The 17,039-nt window shown below is 50.2% G+C and overlaps 1 protein-coding gene and 1 pseudogene across 1 annotated transcript; one reads left to right on the top strand and one right to left on the bottom strand.

Annotated features, from left to right (window-relative positions):
* Positions 1-596: 596 nt before the first annotated feature.
* On the bottom strand, positions 597-2,740 carry LOC115323797 (annotated as a pseudogene).
* An 11,699-nt stretch (positions 2,741-14,439) lies between these two features.
* Positions 14,440-16,125, top strand: LOC121833802. The gene has a single exon (XM_042287435.1). It carries the CDS (start codon positions 14,440-14,442, stop codon positions 16,123-16,125), a length of 1,686 nt encoding a protein of 561 aa, XP_042143369.1.
* The last annotated feature ends 914 nt before the right edge of the window (positions 16,126-17,039 follow it).

The raw sequence follows: 17,039 nt of genomic DNA on the forward strand, positions 1-17,039 counted from the left end.
CGGCGTTCATCTGTGTCTCTTCAAAAGACGCGTTCCGTACAACGCCGGCCATCACCATTTCTTCGGCAGCTCAGTTATAATGAGTTTACTCAAGGAATTATCGCAATCCAAGGAAATGAGACGATCACCGAAGTTTCTTTTGGCGGATAAGAGGGTGCTCAAGTCTCGACGGTGATCCTCCCTTTGGCAGGCACACCGGAGCTCCTCTTCTCATTGTTTTGGTTTTGTCAGTGCTAAGGAGCGTGAATCTCCAGGCTTCACGAAATTGGTTATTTTATAGTAAAAACGGTTGTTGTTTATTTTGGGGTTAAAGGATAGGGGGAAGTCGGGGATCCCAATGTATCGTCACTCTTGGAAATTCCACAAAAATCACCAGATTGCGATTCGCAATATCCTTCTGTGGTAAATGCAGTCAAATGTTTCAAAATATACGGGAGCGCTAGCGCTAGCGTGAGCGCACCTCGAGCAATGATCAAAGCTGCGCAGATCAAAGCTCTGCGAGACGCCGAGAATATGGGACGAAGAGGACGAAGGCGCCACAAGCGCGAGCGCGAGATCGCGTGTATCGCGGGCCCAGTGTCTCATTCGGAACGAGGGCAGTTGCAGGGGTCGAACGCAGGTTCAGGCCCGCTGAAAGCTCATAAACCGGCCAGCAGTCCCGAAGAGGAGGCTCCGACGCCCTTGGCGCGCCTTGCCGACATCTTTGAAGAGTCCAGCTGCGTTCCTATTCGGCGCCCGACGTCGCCTGCCTGCGAGGTTCTGGCCCGCTAGCAAGAAAGCAGTCAGTCTGTAAGTAGACCGAGGTCCTATGCCAAGACCGCCTGGGCCTTAGCATGATAGGCAGGCCCGAGTCTAATTTGTTCGATTCAGACGGCTTTCTCGGTGTAAATAAAGAATCTTCCGAATTTCCGGTTCGAGAGCGCGCAGTGTTTGGTGTTCGGCGTTCGAATGCCAGGCCTTGCGCGAGGAGCAGGCGATGCTCGTGCTCTCTCTCTCTGATTGAAGGGAGACAGTAGGGAGAAAAAAAAAGGCCTTTGCACCTACCCACTGATCCTCCCAATCAGAGCTCGGCGCTCTGAGCCTCTGACATCGCCGCTGCTCCTCTCCCTCACTTTATCTCCGTACAGCAGAGCCTTCTATTCGTGAAGATATACAGTTTGCTTGAACGACAAACAAGAAACTGGCGTCCAATGAATTCGATCTACAGGAAGTGTTCACTGGACACCATATTTGAGTGCGCTGTTCTCAGTTATAGGCTGCTAATACCGGCAGTCTTGATGGTGTGGAATGCACGTTGCAAAAGAACTGTGGAAGCTCGCCATCGGCACGCGCTCAGCAGTCGCGCACACAGCTATGTACGACGTTGAATAGTCCCTATGTCATGTGCTCTACATGATACACGTTATCCGGCAACAATCATGTGATCTACTCGTACTTAAAAAGGAAATTTTCGACAAATGTAGGACAACTGTGGTAATCCTTCTATTATTACTTTTGAAGGGAGCTGATAAAGTAATTTTCTATGTTGCGCCGAATAACGTAAATGGAGTTTTTTTGTTTGTTTGTGCGTGAAAGAGTTTAATGGACATCAACCTGCCAACAGTTTCAAACGTCATCTCGCGTGTTTTGAGACCGACTGTCATGGTTCCCGTGTATTCTTGCAGAGAGACTTCGAGACTGTCCCCGGTCTGATAAGCGAGACCGTTGTAACTACGCCCAGAAGTGCGACTGGAGAAAGTCCAGGCCGGGCGGACTGAATCCTTTCTCATGGATTCGGCATCCACAAGCGGGGTAAGCGAGGGCGCCTCCGTGGCGTCCCCCTCCCGAGCCCGGGGACGAAAGAGGAACAGGGCTTCCGCGACTCCGGCAAGGCGAAGAACGACGAGGCGCACCAGGAGCCGCCAGTCATCGCGCTCGAGAACCAGAGGTGCCAGCGCAAAGACCAGGAGGTCCAGGGCAAGGAAGGTGACGGCAGGGAAGAGCAAGAGGCGAAGGTCTAGGCGCAGCAAGTCCACAACTGGTCGGTCATCCCCAGCGAAGAGCAGGAAAGTCAGGGCGAGCAAGAAACCTGCTGCGAAAAGGAGGTCCAGAAAGCGCAACGTGGCTGGGCAGTCTGGCGTGAAAAAATCCGCTTTGAAGAGAGCTTCGCGCAACAAGTAACTGTTCCGCCTTTGCAGGCTCCTGAAAATTGGAATAAAGGCGAAATTCAACCAACTCAGAGTGGTTTTCCTGGTGTCTATACAGCTCTTCTAGGGACAGTAATGCCCAAATTAAAGTATTTATTGTAAAAGGGTTGATAACTGGGCTAGTTGGTAGTTAGACATTTGAACGGTGTTAGCGCACACGTATGAAGAAGAGAGAAGAGACAGAAAAGAGCGGCTACTCAAAACTGTATTTACAAAGATAAAGAAAAGGAAGAACATTGTCAAGATCCCCATAAAGATGACAAAAGAAAGAAAAGGAAGCAGCAATATAAAACAGGAATATGAAACACAAAGTCGGGTGTTCCCTCGCGCGCACAAGCTTGAGACACTGGCTCTTTGATTAAGCACCAAAACCTTTGTTGGCCTTTACGTTGCCATCACTAGTTGCCGTGGTGCAGGGTGTATTTGCATCAGTCTTCGCTCGCGCAGGGTCACCTTTGTCAGAGGGGAAGACGAATACCTCATCCGTGGTCGGCTGTCGCTTGGTCATCGTGCCTGATGTCTCGCGGCACCCGTGACTCATGCGAGTTCTGCATTGTCTGTGTTGGTTGGTTGGAAAATGTCTTTATTATAATTATGAAAAGGTGATTTACGCTCGCCGATCTTGACTTAAGTCATCTTCTTTGAGCGGATGAGTTTATGTTATGATTTGTTTTAGATGAATTGTGTGAGTTTGGCTTCCTTCACGTATGTGAGGAGGGAATCGAGGGTTGCCTTGCGATGCTCAGGGGATCCAGTGGGCAGGACCCATTCTTGAAGGCTATGCGGTCGCATATGGTGTGGCAATGCCTCTAGGGCTTTCCGTCTCGTTTCTTGAGTGCGGGGACAGTCCCAGAAGACGTGGGTCTCTGAGGCGGTCTCCTCGCAGTATTCACAAAGGCTCTCGTTCCTGGGTTGGGTCGAGGGTCCTGCTTGTGAGTCCTGAAGTTCTGCATCGTGCTGTTTCGTTGTTAATCTGCTTTTCTTGAAAATGGCTGTGCGTTTGGGAACCATTGCTGTATGTGTGCGTAATCTTCTAAGGCATATTTTCTCCCAACGGGTGTAGTTATCCGCTGGGAGGGGATGCGGGTCTTCTCGGAGAAGGCTCCCGAGCCGCTCGCGGCGTGCCTGGCGTTCGACAGCCTTGAGTGCCAAGGGGTCGACTTCTTCTTCACCTTCTGGTTGGATTGGAGATCCAGTGTTCAATTTTTGTACGTCGTCGAATTCAGTGCCAAGACCGGGTAATTGATGAGGAGGGAGGGAGACCCGTACGGCAGCGTCCGCGGCGTCGTTCCCGGGTATTTCTTGGTGTCCCGGGATCCACCTTATGGTTACGCGTTTTCCTTCGCTTCTGTAGATGCGTGCAATTGCTTTGACGGTTTGCACCGTCTTACTTCTGCTCGAGGGGTTACGATACTCCTCGAAAGCCTTCTTGGCGTCTGTGTAAATGTAGATTTTCTTGCTTGGGCTAAAAGCTGCGGTTTCGATGGCCAGCTGGATGGCCATTAATTCCGCTTGTTTTACTCCCGTTCTTGGTTTTAGAGTTCTTGTAACCGTGAATTGGTCCCTGAATCTGTGTGCTGCGATGGCGACTTGGGATTGTACTTTTGATGCATCTGTATAGTATATATCTGTCTCAGGGTCTTCAAGTAATTTTTGGAGGTCATAGTTGTGTTTCTTAGCTGCTGTTTTTCTTCTCCCCATTTGCTCTTTGCTTAGGTTTTGGGGTAAAGGCTTCGTGTCCACGACTGTCTCATCCTCCCACGGTGGCGGGGGGATCGAGATCGGTGTGTCCGGGCACTCAATGTCTAATTTCATCAGGATGTTCCTGCCAGCTGTAGTCTTCTGCAGCCTAAGTACTTGGCTTATTTTATCTTCTTGAGCAATATCTCTGAGACAGTTCATTCCGGCGATTGTTTCCAGTTCTTCTATCTTGGTGCATTTCGGTAACCCGGTGACGACTCTCATCGCCATACGGTTAAGTACCTCTAGACCCTTCCGTTGCTCATTGTTGAGACGAAGGTAATTAATTCCGTAGGTGGTTTCTGATATTAACAGGGCTCTGACTAGTTTTTTTTAGTGTGTGTTCTTGCGCTCCCCATGACTTGCTCGTAACAAATTTGATTTTCCCCTGTGTAGCTTTCCAGTGGTTCTTAATTCCACGATACCATTTGCTTGCTCTGCCATCCTCTTGAAAGGTTACTCCCAAAATTTTGACAGAGTCGGTTCTTTGTATGGGGGTGCCGTTGACATTTAGATGAATTCTGTCGCAGGTTCCGTTTTCTTTCCTGCCTCTCTTACTTGCTACGGTAACACAGTTTGTCTTGTCTGGGGAGAGCCTCATTCCCACCCTTTCTAGGAAAGAGTGGATGGTGTCCAGGCCCTCTTGCAATATCTCTTTTTGTTCTTCTACGTCTCGTTCATTCGACCAGATAGTAATGTCGTCTGCATAGATTGAATGACCCAGACCTTCAACCTTCTCTAGTGCAAAGGCTAAGTCTGCCATTACCATGTTAAAAAGCATTGGTGATAAGACCGCTCCTTGTGGTACTCCGATTACGTTCTCCTTCTTTGGTCCATGTTCTTCCCCGACTACGACTTCGTACGTCCGGCCTTCTAAGAACGACTTTATAAATCTTAGACAGCGGCCTCTAAGGCCCCGGTTGATGACGCCTTGGACCACTGCATCGTGAGGTACGGTATCGAATGCCTTTTTGATATCGACTGCAACTATTGTCCTTGGGTACATGTTCGGGGGTCTTGCCAGTATGTCCTTGTGTATTAGGGCGATACTGTCGACGGTTGCAAGGCCAGGCCGGAACCCCGTTTGTACCGAGGAAAAGGCCGGTTCTTCGCCGTCTGCTTGTTTTTTGTATTCTACCTGCCAGGTTATCCTAGCCAGGATCATACGTTCGGTTATCTTACACAAATTAGAAGTGAGGGATATCGGTCGCAGGTTCTGAATCGAATCGGTTGGCTTGCCTGCTTTGGGGATAGGTATCACGGTGGAGTGTTTCCACCCTGCCGGTATCCTCCCGGTCTCCCATACTTCGTTGATGTACCGAAGTAGTTGCTCTTTTCCCACTTCAGGTAAGTTGCGTAAGGCGGCAACCGTGATATGGTCAGGGCCAGGTGTAGAGTTCTTGGCTGCGTGCAATGCTTCTAGTAGTTCTCCCATGTTGAATGGAGCATCCATGTCCATCTTATCATGGTACTCCGGTCTGTCTGCTGGGACGTCTTTGAGATTTTGCGGTTGTGGGAAGAAATAATCGCTCGCTATTTCAGCTAGCTTACGCTCGGATATGCCCAATTTGAGTGCGAGGTTTTGGGCGGTGCATTTGGCCTTTTTCTTGCCCGTAAAGGCGCGAAAAGTCCGCCACATCTTCGCTGCTCCCCCTTTGGTATTAAAGCCGTCACAGTGTTTGCGCCAACGAGATCTCTTGAGCTGGATGGTGTATCTCTTGGTTTTCGCCGTCGCCGCGTTGAATTTAATCCGGAATCTCCAGTGTTTTTTGTTCTTTCTGTAGCGTTGTTGGGCTTGAAGACGACTGGCCCAGAGGTTAAGCAGGTGAAGGTCTGGGTCGGGGTCGTCTGATTTAACTTGATAAGTTTCGGTGGCACTTCGGAGGGCTTCCGTGATTCGGAGGCCTAGCTCGCCGTCGTTCGCGAGATCAGAAAATGCTTTGCGGAACTTGTCCCATTTCACAAATTTTGACTGTCTCCTGGCGTCTGAGTGTCGTTCCCTCGTCAGTTCAATCTGGATGGGGAGATGGTCGCTGCCCATACTGTCGGGTAGGACGGTCCACCGCACCCTGACGTTACGTGAAGCCCAAGTGAGGTCTGGTGAGGTGTCACTCTGTCTTGATGTTTGTCCGATGCGGGTGGGTATATGCGGGCTGTTGAGAAGTCGCAGAGTAGCGGTTTTTGCCTGTTCTGCTATGTTTTTTCCTCTTATGTTGTTATATCGATAACCCCACATAGTGTTCTTGGCATTGAAATCACCTGCCACGATGATTCCCTCATCACATTTTCGTTCTTTGATTAAGGTTTGCAGCCAATTCATACTTTCGTCTTCCTTCTTCTTTGGTCTGATGTAGACCGAGGCTAGTATGAGTTTTCCCTTGGCGGTGTGTAGCCGCGCTGCTACAATTTCTTGGTGTTCGTCACAAATATGCGTCGTGTCGATGTGCGAGTGTGGGATACTGTCCCTGACTAGAAGAGCAGTTGTCCCGTTAGGATTGTGTAGTCCGTTCTGTTGATTTAGGATTGTCGGTATCTGGTATGCTTTGTACCCAGTAATGTTGATGTTCTGAGTATTTACTTCTTGTAGTAATAGGGCAAGAGGAGCGTTCTTACCCGCTCCTTCGATTCTTAGTTTGAGTTCAGCTGTTTTGGTACGGATGCCGTTGCAGTTCCACTGAAGGATCCACGGAGGCCTTCGTTTCTTGTTGTAGCTGTTGCCTTTCGCATAGTTATGCTCTGGCATTGAAAGCCTTGATGAGTCCCGTCATACCTTTGAATAGGTCGGTAATCTTTGCGTTCATATCTGTCATCTTGTCTTCAAGAGATCGTAGTTTTTCATCTATTCGTTCTCTTTCTGCCTTGATGATGTGGGAAAAAGGGTCGTTCCCTTTTATTGACGGTAAACGTTTGTCTCCTGCCGAAGTACCGGCCACTAACATTGTCCACGGCTTGCCCGACGCCTCGGGCGTTATCGTGTCGGCATCACTAGTGTTTGGTAGCAGAGGCCAGGAATATTCATCTTTGCTAAACTGTTCGATTCCGTGTTTTGTTTGTGCCTTTTTCGTTCGCTGGAGGTTTTTACCGGGCGGTGAGATTGCTCGTTTCGGGCATTTCTTGTCCATCGCAGTGTGAGGACCTTTGCAGTTGTAGCATTCCGGCGGCATTCTGCAGTTATCGCCTTCTTTGTGTGCTCTTCCACATTCTCCGCAGCGGCGGATTTTGCTGGGGCAAATGTCAGCTTTGTGCCCAATCGCGTGGCAATTTAGGCACACCATCGGTCTTGGTCTGTACTCGTAGACCTTGCAGGTTACTCCGCAGTATCTGATGTACTGCGGTCTTGTGTTACCTTCGAACGTGAGGATGGCTGTGGACCTCATGGGTCCCAGGATATGTACTCCCAGAATGTTATGAGTCCTGCATTCGAGCTCCGGAAGAATAGTCTCGTTGGTGTCATCTTTTGCGTATCTGAAGTATGCGACCCCTTTACATTGGTTGGGGGCTTGTGCTTGCAGTGCCTGCACCTTCAGGGCTCCGTCTTGAGTGCCGATTTCGGTGATCTGTGTAAGTCGTTCTACCGCCTCTTTGTCTTTAGTGACGAGCGCGATAACGTTGGCTTTTTCATTGTATTTGATAGCTATGTTGTTCCATGATGTCACGCCCGTCGAGTGGGCTGCGGCTTTAATATGCTTCGGTAAGAACTCTTTTACGTCACGTTTGCAGGTGAGTCTTATAAGGACTGCCTGTGACAGCGTCTTTTGAGTCACGTGTGCAGGTGGGTCTTTGGAGCCCGCCGTAATGTCGGTTCTTTCTGTTTCCTGTTCTTCTTGAAGCAGGTCTTGAGAAAGCACACTGGTGGCTTTTCGCTTCTTTCTTTTCGACGCCAGCTGTGAGCTGCCTTCGTCTCCTTGGGTATTCAAGGACGATTCAGAGCTCTGTGTTGCCATCGCCACGTCATCAGTTTCTTTTAGAGTAGGCACACTAGCCATTTGCGTCGCTGTGTTAGGATCAATTATAGGCAGTTCTGCTGGTTGGTCTCCAGAAGATTTCTTTTGTAGAAAGTGTTCTATTTCAGTCTTGTGTTCGGCGAATTTGCGCAGCGTTTCCAGGTCGATGGCTTGAAGTAGTTGCACAGCCATTGTGATGGTCGGGAGGTTGCTCATGCATTCCTTAATGCTCGCGGCGTGGTTGAGACATTCAATAAGGTATTGTGCGTTTTCGTGACTGACCTTAAGAAAGTCCACCTTGTCTCCGCGTATATGCCGATAGCAATCGGTGCCTGTTGCGATCCCAGCGAGTTCGTCGTCGTCGCCATTCTCTTTGTCCATCTCCATTGAGTAAATGTGGTACGGGAGTCTTGGGTCTCTCCTGGTGTTCCTTTCTCTATTTGAGTTCACGGGGTGGGCGGTGGTGCAGGTGGTGATGGTAGTATCATTTGATTCCTGAAGTTTGTGGTCCGTTTCTGGTGGGCACGCCGTGACGGCCTTGCCGGCCGCCACAAAATTCTTCGTCAGGCTTAGCAGGTGGGAGCAGGAGCTTTGCGTGCACACGTCTGCTTACTCCGAGAGCTTCCTCTTCCTTGTCTGTGTTAAAAAGTCTGTTTCCTTGCTTGTTAAGGCTACTTCCTTTTCTTTCTTTTGTCATCTTTATGGGGATCTTGACGATGTTCTTCCTTTTCTTCATCTTTGTAAATACAGTTGTGAGTAGCGCTCTTTTCTGTCTCTTCTCTCTTCTTCATACGTTCAAAAGTATTTATTACCTACAGTACTCAACTGTGCCCTTAATTACCCGGAGGGATTAAAAGGGGCCATGAAACGGTACTGAATATTCGCACTTTACTATCGGCGATTTTCACCACGTGTTTCCGAACCTACTTTCACGGCTTCGTCTTTAGACCACCAGGCGCTGTGAATATCTGATTCGCTCGAGAAGGCTGGAGGGTCAACCTGCCGCCACAGCTTTCTGTTCCAGCCGCTGGTTGCCGTCAATTTCGCAGGAGTGGATAACACTCTAAGAAATGCCTGCGCGTCTACTTACTCGCAAAACACTCAAAGAGCCAATCTCTGCTATCTACGATATCAGCTCAGTGAATGATGAGGCGGAACATTCGTTTAGACCTAAAAATGAAGTCTGCGCTGTTGCATTACGCAATGCAAAGCGTCATGCTTGCATTTCGTAATGCCACAGCGCAGACATAATTTTGAGGTCTAAACAGATTTTACGCCTCATCATTCGCTGAGCTGAATTCGTAGATCGCAGACATTGGCTCTTTGAGTGTTTTGCGGGTAAGTCGACGCGCAGGCATTTCTTAGAGTGAATACTTGGGCTCAGTTTTCTGTGGCGTTTTAGAAGTGAAAAGTACGCGTGAACACTTTTTATTGACGCTCGAAGAAAATGAGAAGTAAAACACAAAAAGAATACACTTTTTTTTTTTTGCTTGCTGCATAATTGATTTTGCTACGGCAAAATGTCGAGTTTTTTTTTCTTTTCTTTTTGTTGTTAGTCTGGCCCTTTTGCTCCCGCGAATACTGTCTGTAAGCGAACATTGATAAGCAGAGAACATGACAGGAAACTAACTACGAGCAGGATGACCTTTCAAAATGCCAACAAAACGTCCCCCAACGTTGAGTGCCTTTGTGAACGCAACCTACTTGAAGGAGGTGCGAACAGTGCCGTGGCTATTATTATATGGGCTCTTTTTGTTATCCATTCCCTTATTTCCGTATTCCAAGTTCGTTTATATTGAACTGTATAATTGTGTTTGACATCTAGGGAGTATGGATTGTAGTTAAACGATGCGTCTAAGGTGCGCCGCAGGACATCGCGATATCACCATAGCTAAAGCGACGGGTTTTTTTTTTTATTTTGTCCCAGAATTGTTTTGTAACATGTGTCAGTGAAATCCTGCTCCTTATAGTGTGACTGCATAGAATATCCCTACGATTTTTTTTTCCGTTTTGTACTGTTGCATGGTAAAATTCCACTTTGGTAAACCAGATTTACGCAACTGTACAATCGTGTTTGCCACTGACGCCGAGAGAAGTTACACAATGCGGAAGTAACTTCAAAAGTGATTGAATTACATGTCCAAGTATTTGTACTCTACTTAAGATCATACCTCGGCAAACCTCACTCATGAGCGCCCTCACTCACCCTCACTCACCCTCATCCTCACAGGTGAGGTGAGGGTGAGTGAGTTTCTGAACCAGGAAAATTCATGAGTGTGAGGGTGAGTGAGGGCCGTGAGGGCTGTGAGGGCGGTGAGGGCCGTGAGGGCTGTGAGGGCGGTGAGGGCCGTGAGGGCTGTGAGGGCGGTGAGGGCCGTGAGGGCGGTGAGTGCCATGAGGGCCGTAAGGGCGGTGAGGGCCGTGAGGGCCGTGAGGGCGGTGAGGGCCATGAGGGCCATGAGGGCGGTGAGGGCGGTAAGGGGTATGAGGGCCATAAGTGCGTGAGGGGCGTGAGGGCGGTGAGTGGCGTGAGGGCCATGAGCGCGTGAGTGGTGTGAGGGCGGTGAGTGCGTGAGGGGTGTGAGGGCCATGAGTGCGTGAGGGCAGTGAGTGGCATGAGAGGCGTGAGGGCCGTGAGGGCCGTGAGGGCGGTGAGTGCATGAGGTGTGTGAGGGCCATGAGTGCGTGAGGGCGGTGAGTGCGTGAGGCCCCCTTCAGATCGAGCGTCTTTCTCAGCAATTTTGGTGTTAATGACGGGTTGTTCTCTAGCTTTCCCTAGATCGACACGAATTGCTGAGATCGGGTTAGGCTCGAAATAAGCAAGCAACTCGGAGCAATTCGAATACGTTTGAAGCGGCTGCAGTCAATCAGGGACGCAAAAGTTTCACGTGATACATCGTGCCGGGGATGATGACACCGAAGACTTGGTTCTGGTTTGAAATCGATCGTTTTTTGGAAATAAACTGTTTCAGAAAGGTGCATTAGTATTCTTAACGAGATTTAAATGCATAAAAACACGTTTATAAAGCGTAATTGTGTCTAAATAGTGCAAGAAAAATAAAATTTTATGATGACGATGGCAAATTGCAGCAATTGGTTGCTGCGTGTGATCGCGGGCGGCCCGTCTTGCTGGTGTTGCGACGTAAATTTTCTGGGTGAAATTGCCCCATCTGAAGCTGGCCTGAGTGGCGTGAGGGCCATCAGTGCGTGAGGGGCGTGAGGGGTGTAAGGGCCGCAAGGGCGGTGAGGGGCATGAGGGCGGTGAGTGGCGTGAGGGCGGTGAGGGCCGTGAGGGCGGTGAGTGGCGTGAGGGCGGTGAGTAGCGTGAGGGCTATGAGTGCGTGAGGGCCGTGAGGGCGGTGAGGGCCGTGAGGGCGGTGAGTGGCGTGAGGGCGGTGAGTTTCGTGAGGGCCTTGAGTGAGTGAGGGGCGTGAGGGCCGTGAGGGCGGTGAGTGCGTGAGGGCCGTGAGGTTCAGTGAGGGTGAGTGAAGGGCTGAAGGCGAGTGTGACTGTGAGGGTGAGGGTGAGTGAGGGGCTGAAGGTGAGTGTAGCTGTGAGGGTGAGGGTGAGTGAGGGGCTTAGGTGAGTGTGGCTGTGAGGGTGAGGGTGAGTGAGGGCGACCTAAAATGCCGACCTCTGCTTGATATACTTTAAAGTGAAAGTAACTTGAGTAGAATTTTAAATACTTTATGAAGCAGGTATTTAGTAACCTAACCTAAATACTTTTATGAAGTATTTTGTCCAACACTGCTTATAGGCTACCATGTGAAGGGCACATCACAAGTGAGGTCAACACATTTTGAAACCTGTAGGTTACAGGTAGGACAGGTAGATCCCCAGCCTTTTTATTCGTCAAACAAGTTCGAACCGTAAGCTCAGGAATAAATAGTTAATCCCAAATACCTTTTCAAGGTCCTAGAACGTTTCGTGCGTAGCTTTGGCCTTGGTAAGTAAAGATGCTTTTGGTCGGAAAAGACGGGAAGTGAGCGTTTTCTGGGAAAGTAGACATTTTAAGAAGTTCGCATTATCCCTTTGCTCAACTGGCGACGCTTCTGCCCAACAAACATTCCTTGTGTGATAACCAGCAAGAACTGGGGCTCTTCGGCTGTCTTAGAACAATAGACCCCTTTCGGAATTTTGGCAACACTAAAAAAAATTTAGCCGGAATAGTAAAACATCTAGCAACATTGGGTGATCGCCGCCATTACGCAGGGTTCGACTCGTTCGACCGGTCGGCGTGCAGCGTAGCCGCCGTAGCGTTTTGAGCTATGGCTTTTGCGGGTGTTTTCCCGATCACCTGTTGGTCTAATAATCTATCGATACTGCCGCATATAAGTGACAGAGAGGTGGAGCAGTTTTACAGGAGCCGGTCAGGCACAGACCGGTGCATGAAAAGAAGCTACAACTTCTTTGTCGAAGCATACGTGGTCCCCGCACCGATAAGGGAAGGGCTAACTACTCACGGAACAGGCAAATTCTTTTTTTGTTTTGTAGTGATTTTTTTTTAGTAACATTCCATGATTTTAATACAGTTAATCATAGTGATCGCGCTTTTAGCGTGGCCACTCCGAACGACCCGGTACGCAGCCCCCGTAGTGAGCTTGTCGTTCGGTGACAGCCGAGAACTCGCTCGACTTTTGTTGCCTTCGACACTTTAAATAGTCTACTTTCATCACGCCTGATTGCTGTGATCCACTTCCGATAGACATTGTCTGTTTTGGTGAACATATGAAAGGACACCTGCAAAATAACATACATTCATCAAAAATAGTTTCCTTAAAAATTACAATTGAACGACATACAATGTGTTCAGGAATAACAACCGTTGAACAGAATAACAATTGTTGAACATGCTCTAAACACCAACTCTTTGGCTGCATTCTCACAAATTTCCAAACTGATTAGTAGCGTAACGTCCCTAAACGTCTAGCGGTACGGCCTTGGCGCTCTGTTCAGGCCACCACTCCAAAAGTTTCCACGATCGCAAGGCGCGTTCGAGTGATCTTCAGATTCGGTGTACACTGCATTTAGTCTGTACACCCCCTCCACCCGACGTCGGTTTTCTGGAAAACTCTTTACCGGCGTGAGTAAAGTAAATGAGCTTGCGGAAGAAGTAATCATTCATCTACACGCCGTACATAAAATGGCCTCGGTTGCAGTGAAGAAGCACTGAAGGAGGGAGCCACTCGCGCATGCGAGCCGCGCACTGAACCGCGGCCGTACCTGTCTAGTTAAAGACGGGGCGCAACACACGGCCACACTACTACAACATATAATCGTTTGCGATGCTTCCGCTTACGGATGATAAGAGCGTTTTCTTGTCCAACCCGCGAAAGTTTTGTAAACAACACGAGGACTCGGTTTTTCTTTTTAAACACTTTAGAACTTGTCTGACACGTACCTTTTTTTCCGTCTCCGTCAACGTCAACGTATGGCACAAAAAAGTCTCCACATATATAGTCACCGCGAGATCCGTGCTTCGAATGCCGCATGACAATGAGCTCAAGGATAAACTTTGGCAGGCCAGGAGACTTGACGCAAAATTTAAAAGGCACGGAAAACGGCTAGCACGTGAACAATGGCAGCTCAAGTGTGAAACACTGGACGGAAGAGGAGGGAGCACAAGCGCATGGAGAATGGCAAGGAGCTTGACATGCAGACCGGGACCAAGACACCCCATCATCGGCATGGCCATCAAGCTGCATATTACCACACAAGCTGTGATAGAACTCATCGCGGACGCACTACTCAGTACCCCGTCCCTCCCTGCAGGACCGAGGAAACCACCCAAAGGCTGGATCCGATGGAGACCGCGGGAATTTCAGGCGATGACCATAGGACAGGAGGACCTTCATCTCCATGAGCTCAAACGCGCCCTCGCATCGCTGCCTCGAAAGAAGTCGGCTCCCGGACCTGACGGAGTGACAAATCAAGCGCTTCGAAACCTCGAAGAGGACGCCTTGCCTGACCTCCTGGCATACCTTAACGAGGTATGAACAACAGCATGCCTCCCGGAAGACTGGAAGAAGGCCATCGTCGTGCCACTCCTCAAGCCCGGCAAACCGTCAGACCAGCCCAACTCCTACCGTCCGATAGCTCTGACGTCGTGCGTCGGGAAGCTCCTCGAGCGGATAATCCTCTGCAGGCTGGTGCACCATCTCGAGACGGTAGGAGCTCTGCCAGAGTGCTACGCAGGATTTCGACGCGGCAGATGCACAGCGGACGCCATCGCTGACCTAGTCACAGCGTTGGAGGACGGCAAGGCCCGACACCGAACAACAGGTGTAGTTCTCCTCGACATCCCCAAGGCCTTCGATGCCGTTGAACACAACAGCATCGTGACAGAGCTGAAAAGACTGGGAATCGGTGGCCGAATGCTTGCCTTCATCCGCGCGTTACTGGAAGGCCGCGAGGCACAAGTGAGCGCTGCGGGTGTCTGCAGCACAGTGAGGCGTATGACACGAGGGGTACCGCAAGGCAGCGTACTGAGCCCGCTGTTGTTCAGTGTGGCGTTGGCGGCACTCCCGCAAGCAGCCCGGATAGGCGAGCGGACGATCCGCCCAGTGCACATGGCAGTTTACGCAGATGATATTGCCATCTGGGCGGCCGACCGAGGCTGCTGTAGGAAAAGCGTTCAGAAGGAACTGCAGAGAGCTCTGGACAACATCTACCATTTTCTAACAACACTGGGCCTCAGCCTCTCCGCGGCAAAATCGGTAGCTCTGCTCAATGCGCCACACAGGACGTACAAGTTCACATTGTCTCTACAGATTGCAGGGGCCCCAGTACCAATAGTAAAGCAAGCAACATACCTGGGCCTGAAACTAGATGACAGAGTCTCGTGGCAACCTGCTGTGAGCACAGTCCTCAACAACAACAAGAAAACGACGTCCATCCTTCGCATCCTTGGAGGGGTACGAAGAGGCACCTCACAACGCATGATGCTTCAACTTTACCATGGACTGATCAAAGCACGAACGCTCTACGCACTCCCACTCCTGGACCTCAACCACAGGCAGTGGGCAAGCTTGGAAAGGGCACAAAGAGTGGCACTGCGCATATGTCTAGGCGTCCCACGGACGGCATCATCGCGTCACACACTAGTAGAATCGGGAACAAACACAGTGCAAAATGCAGCGACAGAGCGGGCTCTACGACATCTCATACGAATGCAAGAAACTCCCAGCACAGTATCACTCGTGAAAAACATAGCGACTCGCCGTGCACATCTTGCGACACTCGTCAATCTCCTTGAAGAAATTGCTGGGTGCCCAACCACCCACATTACACTTCCACCGCCACCCAGTGAGCCTCCCGCAGTGAGGATCGAAATGAATATCGCGCAGATGGGTCCGAAGAGAGTAACACCAGCGACAGTAGCGTATCAACACACATCACAGCACATCGAAGAATTCTACCACGGATGGACACGGACATTCACAGATGGGTCAGTGAAAGCACAACGAAGAACAGCTACGGCTGCGGCGATCTCGGAAGGACACAGCAGAATGGAGAAGCTGAGCTTTCATGCGTCATCCACAACAGCCGAGCTGGCAGCCCTCCGCCTGGGACTGGCAATGACGAATGGGAAACAACCGGGGAACCTGGTTTTGCTCACGGACTCTAGGGCGGCGCTAAGACTCCTGGAGAAACCCGACAGGGCACCTGCACTCGCACGGGAGGTAATGGCCAAGGCTCAGAATCTCCAAAAGGGAGGATGGACGATCGCCTTTCAGTGGCTTCCATCTCACTGCGGGATTGAGGGCAATGAAGCAGTTGACGCCCTCGCGGACCGGGCCCACGACGAGCCAAACTGCACCATTTCTGAGGTCCCCGCTTTCGCAGACGCTCGCCTATTGACGCGGCGAATTATCTCTAAACGCAATCCGGAGCTCGAGAATGGACCCCTACCCGCTAAAGTTCCCGGACGCCTGACGAGAAACGAGACGGCCGTCCTTCACAGGTTACGCACCAGAAGCGCCTTCACTCCCGCCTACCTGGCAAAATGGAAGGACCACCGAGATGACGCATGCGGTAAATGTAGGGTGACCGCCGACGACGAGCATCTTCTATGTGTGTGCCCCCTGTACAAACAAGAGCGAGACGAACTAAGACAAACCTACTCCGCCCTCGGATGCCCTAGTGACACCCTGGAAGCGCTGATTAGGCCCACAGCACCAGCTGCCAAGGCGGAAAGAATGCTAACAGCGCTAGCCAAATTCTTGAGTCGCACGCGGCTATGCGACATAATATAGCGACACTACTGACGTTCCAGGATGGTCTAACCGCCTAGGAAGATGGACATAGAACCTCACTCCCGAGTGCTAGTCGCCATACGCAGGGACAGTCCGACTTTTCCTCCGCCTAGGCGAACAATTGCACTGCAGCCCATGTTACGCCTAATCCATACACGACAACTATGACGACACTATGACTGTCACACTCTCTCTTTCATTTTCTTCATTTCTTCTCTTCTTTTATCCTTTTTTTCCCCTCCCCCTCCCCCCTCAACGGTGACCTACGGGCCTGCATGGTCGCGCAACCCATCGTTGTTTCCTACAAAATAAGTAAAGTAAAGCTAAACAACAACAAACTTTGGCAGGCGGCATACGAACCACAAAGCCACGAATATTGTGGTGACTCGTGTTTGCAGACTGCCTTTTGTATGATGCATGAACAGTGTGACCCCGGCTTTAGACATTCCATTTATAAACACAGCAAATAACTGTTATTTGTAGATGCAATGATGGAAGCAACGGCGTCACTAGATCAGCGGCACCAGGGACGGTGGCCCACCGTGACATCCCCCCCATCCCCCCCTCGTTGCCCGCCGTGACTCGCCCCTTCCCCTCTCCCTTTCACCGCCCAGCTGCACCCCCCTGAGCGCTGCACCCAAGGCGGTCCGCTCCCCCCCCCCCCCCCCCCCCCCCCAGTGACGCCACTGAATGGAAGCAGTCTTGTGTAACTAACTTTTGAAAAGTAATTAGTTACAGTCACAGACAGTTTGACGGAAATGTATTTAAGTTACATTTACAGTTACCTAAAAAAAAGCAACGCGTTACAGTTACAGTCACTTCGTCATAGTAACTTAGTAACTTTCAAGATACCTTCTTTTTTAATTTATTTTTATTGAACTATGAAGACATTGATGACGACACAAAAGACGACG

This window comes from Ixodes scapularis, unplaced genomic scaffold (genome assembly GCF_016920785.2).
Source record: "Ixodes scapularis isolate PalLabHiFi unplaced genomic scaffold, ASM1692078v2 PGA_scaffold9__187_contigs__length_104089568, whole genome shotgun sequence".
Classification (NCBI taxonomy): domain Eukaryota; kingdom Metazoa; phylum Arthropoda; class Arachnida; order Ixodida; family Ixodidae; genus Ixodes; species Ixodes scapularis.